A 10,331-nucleotide genomic window follows, 5' to 3' on the forward strand; every position below is an offset into this window, starting at 1 on the left:
GTGAAGTGCCATTATTCAGGTCTCGGGTTTAAATTCGTCAAAGCAAGATAAGCCTGACAATTAGCAGAAAATAACTTCTTAGAGCCACTTCAGACACCGATAAATAATAACCTCCCCAAAAATGGACTCCAATCTCTCCTTTTTTTTTTTGGTTGTTGTTTTTTTTTTTCCTTTAAAACCCCAAAAGACTGCCAGAGGAGCTGATAATAAACCAGTTTTTCGTTGTTAAAAACTGAAATGAGTAGCTAATTGCAGGGGAAGTGAGCTTTCTCTGGAGCGCGCGCAGCTGCACGCACTTGAGCGGCTCGCGGGGGCCTCACCCCCAGGTTCCACTGCTTGGTGGGGCTCCATTGTACAGAGGAGCAGGTCTGCGGCTCTCGGACTGATTGTGTGTAATTGCCAGCGATGGGCGTCAACACTAACAGCCACTTCAAGTATATAGCCTAACATCCCCCCCTCTCTCCCCTACTGCCTCACCCTCTCTCTCTCCCTTTCTCTGCCTGTGTCTCCTTTTCTACCTGAGGTCAATTGAACGCACCGGACACGAGGACAGCTGCCATGGCAAACATTTCGCACCCAGTCTTTGTGGCGCATTTGTACGCAGAAAAGGTAATTATTGAAGCCTATATCCTATCATTGTGTTGCCATGAAACACGCTGACCTCAATTAACCACGATCCGCAACCTGCCTTAATGATGATTAGATTGGGACGTTTTCATATTTGCTGTAATTCTGCCCTCTTCAGATTGTGTGGCAGCGTTTATCTGGGGATTTAAGTCACGTGTAATTGGTACCTTGAGTTATCTGGGGGGGCACAGGTGGCCCGTGTGTTGTCTCCTGCAGTCTGAGGGCAGCAGGACATTTCTGGGATTTAGGTTTAACAGTCGGTAAACTAAGGGCTGCTGGATGTTGGGGGGAAAATGGTGATATTTTACTTCTGCAACATATATTGTGACATGAAAAAATACAGAAATTTTCATCTGATGGCTTGAAAAACTCTATGTGGAAAGAATTATTACTTCTAGAAGGACTAGAGTGATTTTGTAGGGTAGTGCATCTGCATCAAAAGTAATAAATAATTTACAAAAAAGCAAAATAAGAAGCTGTTCTGAACCTCTTCATGTAGCACAACCCTGTCAAAAGCATCCTTTTTTTTGCTTTGGGTTGTATTCAGATCTGCATCCCTCATACAGAACTCTGTGNGAGAGAGAGAGTTTTGGTGTTCGTCTGATCAAAACCTGACACCACGCCGTCGCTCTGAGGTTTATAATCACCAGCAATTAGTTGTCCTCCACCCCAGAACCCTCAGGCCTCCAGACCAGCAATTAGACCGCCCCGAGTGCCTGGTCAGCATGTTTTCTGATCTGAAAGTGACTCCTATCCAAACTTCAAAACTTACGCAGCAACACAGATACATGCACACAGATAAACATACTTATAATGTGCAATATGAAAACATTTAACATTTACGAGCACATAATCTTCTTTTTTACACACACAGTCACACAGTCACACACACACACACAGATTTCTGTTTATTTATGCATGTCTTGCAGCTGCCAATCATTTCCCTCGTTTTTTTTTTTTTTCCTTCACAAAATGGAGACTTTTGTGTTTGCTCTGCCACACCAAACTAATATTTTAACTGACCCGTCTGCATTTAAACGCTGCCTCGGGGTTCACCTCTCTCACCCTCCAGCGCTGCACTCTGCTCCGTGCCTTTTAAATATTCCACAGCATCAGCTTTTGCGAAACTGGCAGCGAACAGGACAGACGGAGCTGATGCAGAATTACAGGGTTTTTACAGGGACCTCGGCTGTTTTCGTTCGCAGTGATGGAATTTGGCTGTAAAGTGGAGTTTCGGTGAATTGTTGTAGTTTTTCTGTGTGTGAAGCAATCAGCACCTCACTGTCGTCCAATCACAGTTGCTTTAATTATTACTTTAGCCCGAGTTAATACACGCTGATGCCTTTAGTTGTTGTTGCTCTGCAGCCCAAACCCGGCCATGTTGGTTTTACTATGATAGAAAACTGGCAAATATTTGAGAAGCTGGTACTGTTGCCATTTCTTTTTTTTTAAATGAATAATGACCTCAACGATTCATCAATATTGCTGCCAGTTTATTCTCTGTTAACTAAACATTTGAGCTCCAGAGTGCTGCTCGCTTTCTGTTTGCATGACAAAATAAATAAATGGCTGTGTTCTTACAGTGAAGGTCAACAGGGGCCTCTGTGAGCTTCAGCATGGAGGCAGTGAAGCTACATTAAAATCACATATAAATATATATATATGGCATAATTGTCTTGATTTATTTATTCAGTTCGACTTGAAAACTGAGAACCTGTTTTGCTTTTGGACACTGCACTTGTAAAAATCTGCTGTTTATCTTAAAGAAGCTTTCCTAATCGTGCAGTTATTCCTTTTTGCCTTCGTAACACAGTACAACTCAGCACTTTGTCCTAATTTATCTTAATGTTTTATATTTTCTGATGAATAACATAAGCTATAATTGTTTGTATGCGTTTTATACGTCTGTTGATTTTACAAGATGTAAGTTTAATGCTTTCAAAAGTCATAAGAGGGAAAAATAAGTGTGTAACAAGTGTTATCTAAAGACGGATAAGACAAGCAAAGTAGGAATACATTTGATTTGATAATGACTGACACACTATTGCAAACAGAGGAGTTTATATTCCACAAACTTTGGAAGAAAATCTTAATTTGCATGTTAATATTTTTAGGGTTAAGATTGTCCATGTCAGTCACTCTGAGAGTTTTTATTTTTTTTATATAAATGGCGCAGTAACAGTGCAGCTCTCCTGCCGGGCCGAGGCCTTTGGTTCCTTCTGCAAATATAAACTGTAATCTGGGTTTAGGCCAGATTTAAACTGGGCTAAACACCGCTGAGAGTCCAGATCCTCTGGGCTGGTTTCAAAAAAACCTCTGGAGATATTTCCTCATCTGTGTCAGCCTCTCATCTGGCTTTGGACTGACAGCTGCTTTAATGGGGCGTAATAGCAGGAAATCAGAGCGGGTTTCCCTCCGTGTACATGTGTATGTGTGTGCTGGGCCGGGCCGGGCCGGGGTGGGGGGGCTGCAGGACAGAGCCCCCGCTGTGCCTCTCAAACCCACGTCAGGCCTCAGGGGTTTGCTCTCTCTCATTCACACACACACACACACATGCAAACCTTTTCTTTATCAGCCTCCCCCTCCCCTCCCCTCTCCGTAGAAACCTCATCCACGTCCGTGAGCTGCAGGCCACACGGGAAGCTGCACTGCTGCACTAATCAGGGGCACCCTGGGATACTCGCACTGTAACCAGAGTCCATGCATGCGTAGGGGGGGAACTTCGTGGGTGCACATGTGGATGCATACGTGTCTCTTTATACATCATTCCTCTAATAATAATTATTCCTCAACCACCCACCTCTGGTTAGCTGATTAGGTCACCATAGCAACAAAGGCAAGCAGCCGGTACAGAGGGAATGATTTGAGTTTTTATTAAGAACTGAATTAATTAAAAATTATAATGCGACATCTGTCACACACACACACACACACACACACACAGGCTGCTTAGTTAAAGCTCAGAGATACATCGTGCTGAAAATCAGACCGACTATTACAAAGAAATATAAAAAAGGAGAGAGTATTTTTAGTTGTTGTTGCAGAGTTGATCTATTAAAGCCTCATAATATGTCCATAAAAAGATCCCTGTACTGTAATCCCAACAGGAACCGCTTGTCTCCAAACCACACACCTCTCTTAGGACAAATCGAATAGAGATTACTGTATTCTCACAGCACATCAGAAATAATCCAAAAAACATGTACCTCCTCGAGCCCCCTCTTTCAGCAGCAGGTGAATTAATGTGAAAAAAAAAATAAAGTGATGAAAGTAAAGGGAGCAAATAGGAGGAGTCTGGGCTAAGAAGGCAGTTCAGGATTCCTCATAGGCATAGCTCCAAAATAAACATCAGGTTTTTGGTTCAAAACAAAATAAAAAAAAGTACAGAGAGGAAGAAGGAGGAGGAGGGAGGGGATGAAGATAGAGGAGGAAGGAGGAAGGAGGAGGAGGAGGAGGGTCAAGAAGAAGGGATGATTTGCAGCTTTTCTGGGTTTTGTCTCGGAGCATGAAACTGACAAGCTGTCATGCCGGATTAGCCGCAATGCTCCGCAAATGTTTTCCTCTTTACTGTAGGAACCGGCTGGAATTCTCCATAACAGTCGGCGTGCACACTGTACGGCGAACCGCGGAGTCGATTTGTCTCTGGAATGGCTTTATTGGTTTATAAGCTGAGCATATCTGCGACAGCTCAAGCTCTCAGTAGGTGCCATGCGAGGCCGAGGTCAGCGGGAGGACTCGTTCTGGTGGTTTTACTGCTTTAATGCTGCTTGTTTGTTGTGATACTGCAGCTGGTAAAAGAAAAAAAAATCAGATGTGCTGTTTTCATTCAGTATCGATTGTAAAAAAATAAAAAAGCTAGGATGTGATAGATGCAGAATGGTCTGATCCTAACGATGATGACCTGTGAGTCATCTCCACGTGAGCTGAAGGTGAAGCTTGCGGCCGACGAGCTCACACACATAAGCAGGGCTACCGGCTTGTGAGATGTCAGGGCTATAGCATGCTTTCATCCTAGATAGAGTGGACTCGAGTGCACTGATTCGCTGCCAAACCCCCTCACTTGGCAGCCCTCTTGCTCTCCTGCACCCCCGTCCTCCTGCTCTCTCTCTGCCATTGATGCTCTCTACTTTGCCATTTCCTTCGGCACTACAGCCCCTCTGCCTCTGTCACTTACCTCCCCTCTCCATGTCTATTCTTTTCCCTGCTCGCTCTCCTCACCGGGGTTTTATTGACCTCTGCTTGTTTGTGGGTTTTTATCGCTGCTCAGGTTGAGTAATAAAGAAAAAGCTGCACGTATTAGTAAGATAATGTTTCTAATTTATGTAAAAGTGGAAAATAAATCTGTATATGACAATGTAGCACCATGAGGGAGCACTTTCTCTCAGCCTCCTTCACCAGAATTGGCAGCTGCTGACCCCGACGATGGCTCTTGACCCGACCACAGCCGTCTCAAACCAAAAGAGTTTTACGCCTATCAAAACCCATAATGTGCTCCTTAAACCAGAATCTCTTTTTTTCATGTAAAACCGGGAAATTGTTTAATATTTCATTGAAGTGGAGGCTTATTTGGATTCTCCGCATCGCCAGCTTGTTCAGTAAAAGCCTGATCTCAGCTGAAGGATGAGTCTAATAAATTTTTTTTTCTTTTTATTGGATTTCCAACAAATCCAATAAAAAACCCCAAATTCAACAATGAATCAATCCAATCTAACGAGCATCGTCTGTGGTGGATTATTTCTCTGGGTCATGAAGCTCCATTGTTGTTCCGCTAAACAGTCATTTTACTTTCGCTGTAATCAGTAAAACATCAAATCTGGATCGGGCCTCAAAATAGTCTCCATCAAAAGCATGATTTACTTCTGCTTGAGTCAAATTTGGACTATTTTTGCTCTAATTTTTTTTGAGAATTAGTGCCACCGACATGATAAGGAAGTTAAGTGAAGGCTAAAGCATCACTGGATTTTCTCTTTTCATGGGATTAGTTGACGGTTTAACAACTTTCTCAGACTAACCCTTGAAGAAATACAACTGTTTTGCTTTTCTTCTTTGCCCTAATGTTCTAAAGTTCTGTCTGTAATGACCACGAAATGTTTAAAATGAGCACAGAAAGTATTGTTTTAGACATTTTCATCTCATTTTTTTTTGCTAATTCTTGAGGAATCTACTCCCAGCCTCTCTCTTTCTACTGACCATTTATCTCCCATCCTCTCTCTGTGCCCCTCAACTCCCCCCCTCTTCAACCAACCACCCATCCAGAACAGTAAGTCAGGTGGTTTGGGTTTATTCGCCGCCGACCTCACGGTTGCTATCAGTTACAGCGGGGCGATCTCGAATGATGTCATCCGAGTCTGTCTTTCACCGTGTGCAAACCCACCCCTGGTTTACGTGTGCGCCGGTTCGCTCCTTGGCCTTTGTGTGTGTGTGTGTGTGTGTGTGTGTGTGTGTGTGTGTACATGTCAGGGCCTTCATGCATCAGTCAGGAAATTGCAGGTGTTGGTTTGTTTGCATTCAAGGCTCAGCTTGCAGCCGCACTCAGGAGTCTTTTCTGAAAGCCATATCCTCCTCCAAGGTTTCTTCCTTGAAGCCTTTGAGTTCTGCCAGAACCTCAAGTTGAAAAACACCTACTTTCAAGTTTATTTCACTTAGATAGTCCCAAAGAAAAGGAGTGTGTAATTTTCTATCTGCTATCTAAGACGTAAAAGGCGACGGTTTCCTCTCTCAAACGTGGCTCTCATTCCTCATTGTGTTTCTCCCTCCGACTTCCCTGCCTCTGTCTTTCTCTTCTTCTCTCCCTCACAGTAGGTTTGGTACTAAGTGTGCCCGCTGTGGGCGGCAGATATACGCCAGCGACTGGGTGCGCCGCGCCAGGGGAAATGCGTACCACTTGGCGTGCTTCGCCTGCTACTCGTGCAAGAGGCAGCTGTCCACGGGAGAGGAGTTCGGTTTGGTGGAGGACAAGGTCTTGTGCAGGATCCACTACGACACCATGGTGGAGAACCTCAAACGAGCAGCTGAGAGCGGTGAGTAGCAGCAGCGGTTCTTGGTGGTGACTCTCAGAAACAGGATTCGTCCAAGGTTGTGCACACGAGAGCAGAATATTCATATTTGAAAGGCATTATTTCTTGTTTTAACCAATACTAATGTTTGGATTATTGATATCTATTAGATTTGGCTCCTTCAGTCAGTATTTCTCAGTGGTTTCATACCCACAGGATTAACAAGTCGTGCTACGGGAGCTCAGGATTCAACCATGTCTTTCAAATTTGGGTCCCAGCTGAGGCAACAAATATCCTCAAGTCCCCTTTACGACGCAGTGTCCAAGTCTTGTGGTTTAACTGTGTTTCCTGACATCTGTAGCCACTCTGAATTATCGCACAGTTCATCTGATTTGCATCTCAAATCTCCGTGTTTTTCAGGCAACGGCATCACATTAGAAGGCGCAGTTCCAACAGAACAAGACAGTCAACCCAAACCGGCCAAAAGGGCGCGGACGTCCTTCACCGCGGAACAGCTACAAGTAATCGTACATCTTATGTTGTGAACGTGTACCTGAACTCCACATACAGTACTCCATGCTTTCTCTAATGGACTAGTTCTGAGCTGCAGCTGATTTTGATATGTTGTGCAGATCATGCAGGCGCAGTTTGCTCAGGACAACAACCCAGATGCCCAGACGCTACAGAAGCTAGCCGACATGACCGGCCTGAGCAGGAGAGTTATACAGGTCAGTAAGATCACACTCTCTGATCTGCTAATCAATAGCTCAACTCTGCAAACATCTAACTCTCGATTCCAAACTGCACGAATGAATGGATAAAAGTACCCGTCAGCAGTAAAATGTGACATATTGCCAAATATATTTTCACAGATTTTGTCTCTCATCTTGAAATAAATCAACAAATTCAATTTCAAGAATATAGCTACATGATGTCTGGTTACATTGCATCTTCATAGGTGTGGTTTCAAAACTGCAGAGCAAGACATAAAAAGCACACGCCCCAGCACAGTGGGGCTTCCCAAGGTCACCCTCAGTCCAGGATCCCCTCGTCGCTGCCCGATGAGCTGCATTACTCCCCCTTTGGCAGTCCCGAGCGAGCGCGCATGGTGGCCCTGCACGGCTACATCGACAGTGAGTGACTGCTTTAAACTTATTCCAGTGACTGTTGGTTATGTTTTTCTAAGACGTTTGTAAGCTGGATTGTTTTTTGCTAATTAATTTTTTTGTGTGTGTTTTTCAGGTCATCCGTTCTCCGTCCTGACCTCTCAGAGCCTCCCTCACCAGGCCATGTCGCTGCCCCAGCTCCCCCTCAGCCGCTAGTCCCTCACCTCGACCCCTCGCGACCTCCCCCCTCCTCCTCCTCCCCCTCCCCTAACCTCCGGACCCTCACCCTTGATCTCCCATCTGCGGCCGACCCGACTCGAAAGGTTCAGGCAGGAGTCAACTCGGAGAAAAAGACTAATCTTACAGGAGCCCTGCCCACTTGGAAACAGAAAAGAGACAAAAAAAACTGAGATACATCTGTCGTTGTGTTCTTTTCTTTCTGGGGACAGGAATATCTCACCTGCAGCCAGTTTCTCAGAAATGATTGTGAAGCGTTTATCATTAGCAGGAACTCACAGACTGTGATTTTACACCACCTGACGGACCCATTTTTGCTTCACGTGTACAGCGTCGCTCTGCTCTTCTTGCCCGCCTTCTCGCTCGAAGGTGACGGGAGTTTTTAAAGGGATCAAACAGACCGAGGAAGCAGGACTGAAGCTTCTCGAGTGCCGTCAGAATACTGAAGATAAAATTAAAAGGGGGACCCGTCATTGCGGCCCGAGGGCCAGGCGCACACACACTAGACCACAGTAGAGGTAAGACTCCTCCCTCTTTTCTCTCTAAGCAACCATGAAGGAAACCTAAATGTAAACAAAATACTTTGATTGTTGAGATTTTTTTTTTTTTTTTCCCGGAATGACATTTTGACTGTATGACATCTCAAAAAAACAGAAACTTCCCACTTTGATTTTATGGTAAAATGATCCAGAATTCGATTTTTGTTGAAGAATAAAAACATTATGTGCCTTATCTTGTATTATTAATAGAAATTAAATGGATTATTATACATTAAACAATGATTTGGGTGTTTTTAAATGGAAATACAGATGGAGAAATTCAACGTATAATTCCAAAATCGCTAAACAGATTTTGCAGTTTATCATGAAGTAAAACCACAAAACTCAACATTGGAGCTCGTGTATTAATAAATAACAGCTCTAACATTAGAATCAGGTGTGAACAGAACGGAGGGAAGTCTGAGATGAGCATACTAGTCAATCTGACATGTTACATATTTTCACATTTCCAAACAGGTGTATTGTCACTAATTTATAATTTATAAGGTTGCCTGTTGGGAAAATGGAGTTTTGGTACAATACGGACAATATAAAACTAGACTGGGTTTGTACATAGTAAGACGTATGTGTGTGTGTGTTTCCGTGTGCGTGCGTATGTGTGTGTATTGGCAGGGGTAGAGAGTGTGCATCTGTATTTTAGTGCCATGGCCATTGTGTGAAGAACAGGATCCAACAAGACCTCAATGTCCTTGTATTTATTGAGATGGTTAAATCCCTGTAAAGCACTTTTTTCCCCCCTCCTCTTCTGAAATTGTTTTGTTTTGTTAAAAAAACATGAAATGAAACAAAAAAGTTTATTTGATAGACTGTGCATCATAAATGTTTTGTGTAATAAAATGCAATAAAATAGAATGTGATATTTTTGTGGGTTTGGGTCATTTCTGAGGATTAACAATAGCGAAGCACAAAGCACAGAAATAAAGGGGCACGGCGGTTAAATTAGGCTTAAATGAAAATACAACCAATAATGCTGCATATTCCATGTGTGTGTTTTCTTGACATGATGTACTGCATGTTTGTGCTTCTGGCTTTGTGTTTTGTTTTCTTATTGTGGGTGTGTATTTGTGCTGAAATCTGTGTGTCGTCCCAGTGTGTGTGTGCATGGTTTGTGAATGTGTGCATCATGAGGAGGACTTCATTTGCCTTTAAAAGACTTCATGCATTATTCATTTTATTTATTAAACGTCATCTCGTAAAGTTAGTCAAAGAGGCTCGATCCATTAAAGGAAACATGATCGTCACTCAGCAGACCAGCGCTCTGTAAACGTTACCTGCACGTTAGGCACAGATATTATGTTTTGTTTTTAATCGCTTATCTTAAACAATGACTTTAACTTGGAAACTTTTCATTAACAATGCCCCGTTTTAATTTAAAACACAGCATATTATTTTATTTACTCACATATGTGTTATGATTGACACTTTTTAGGTTCATACTTTGAATATTATCTATACCTTTGTGCCCTATAATCTTCCTAAACTGCATCAGAACTGCCCTCAAAACATATATTTATGTAGGACAAACCCCAGCCCACTCTGCTTTTACATTTGCATTTATTGCAGCCGTGTCAATTTTGTTACAGGGAATGGAAATTTGTCGTATAATAAGGTTAAAACCAAAATAGCACGGTGGGTTGGACAGCATATATTATTAGACTTTTGACCCAGTTGGAAGCTGATTGCCTATTTAGAACGAATGCTTCTGGGTGGTATGTGATATAATGATTCCACGATCAAAACAAGCAAAGTAAAAACTTCAATCAAACTGCGAGAAAGCCTCGATATATACCGTGTTGCCTGTAAAT

At 43.0% G+C, this 10,331-nt stretch overlaps 1 protein-coding gene across 1 annotated transcript; it reads left to right on the forward strand.

The window, feature by feature from the left end:
- Positions 1-4,523: 4,523 nt before the first annotated feature.
- On the forward strand, positions 4,524-9,316 carry LOC103363390 (LIM/homeobox protein Lhx6-like). Its single transcript, XM_008290141.1, has 6 exons — positions 4,524-4,530; positions 6,321-6,647; positions 7,044-7,144; positions 7,256-7,351; positions 7,582-7,756; positions 7,866-9,316. Exons 1-6 carry the CDS (start codon positions 4,524-4,526, stop codon positions 7,943-7,945), a joined length of 786 nt encoding a protein of 261 aa, XP_008288363.1. The 3' UTR covers positions 7,946-9,316.
- Positions 9,317-10,331: the final 1,015 nt, after the last annotated feature.

The sequence above is a fragment of the Stegastes partitus genome, unplaced genomic scaffold (genome assembly GCF_000690725.1).
Source record: "Stegastes partitus isolate 25-593 unplaced genomic scaffold, Stegastes_partitus-1.0.2 Scaffold656, whole genome shotgun sequence".
Lineage (NCBI taxonomy): Eukaryota > Metazoa > Chordata > Actinopteri > Pomacentridae > Stegastes > Stegastes partitus.

Excerpts from the sequence above, each read along its gene's own strand:
- LOC103363390 (XM_008290141.1), top strand. Across the intron at positions 6,648-7,043 it reads CAAACGAGCAGCTGAGAGCG|GCAACGGCATCACATTAGAA; the intron begins GTGAGTAGCAGC and ends CGTGTTTTTCAG. Across the intron at positions 7,145-7,255 it reads TCACCGCGGAACAGCTACAA|ATCATGCAGGCGCAGTTTGC; the intron begins GTAATCGTACAT and ends TATGTTGTGCAG.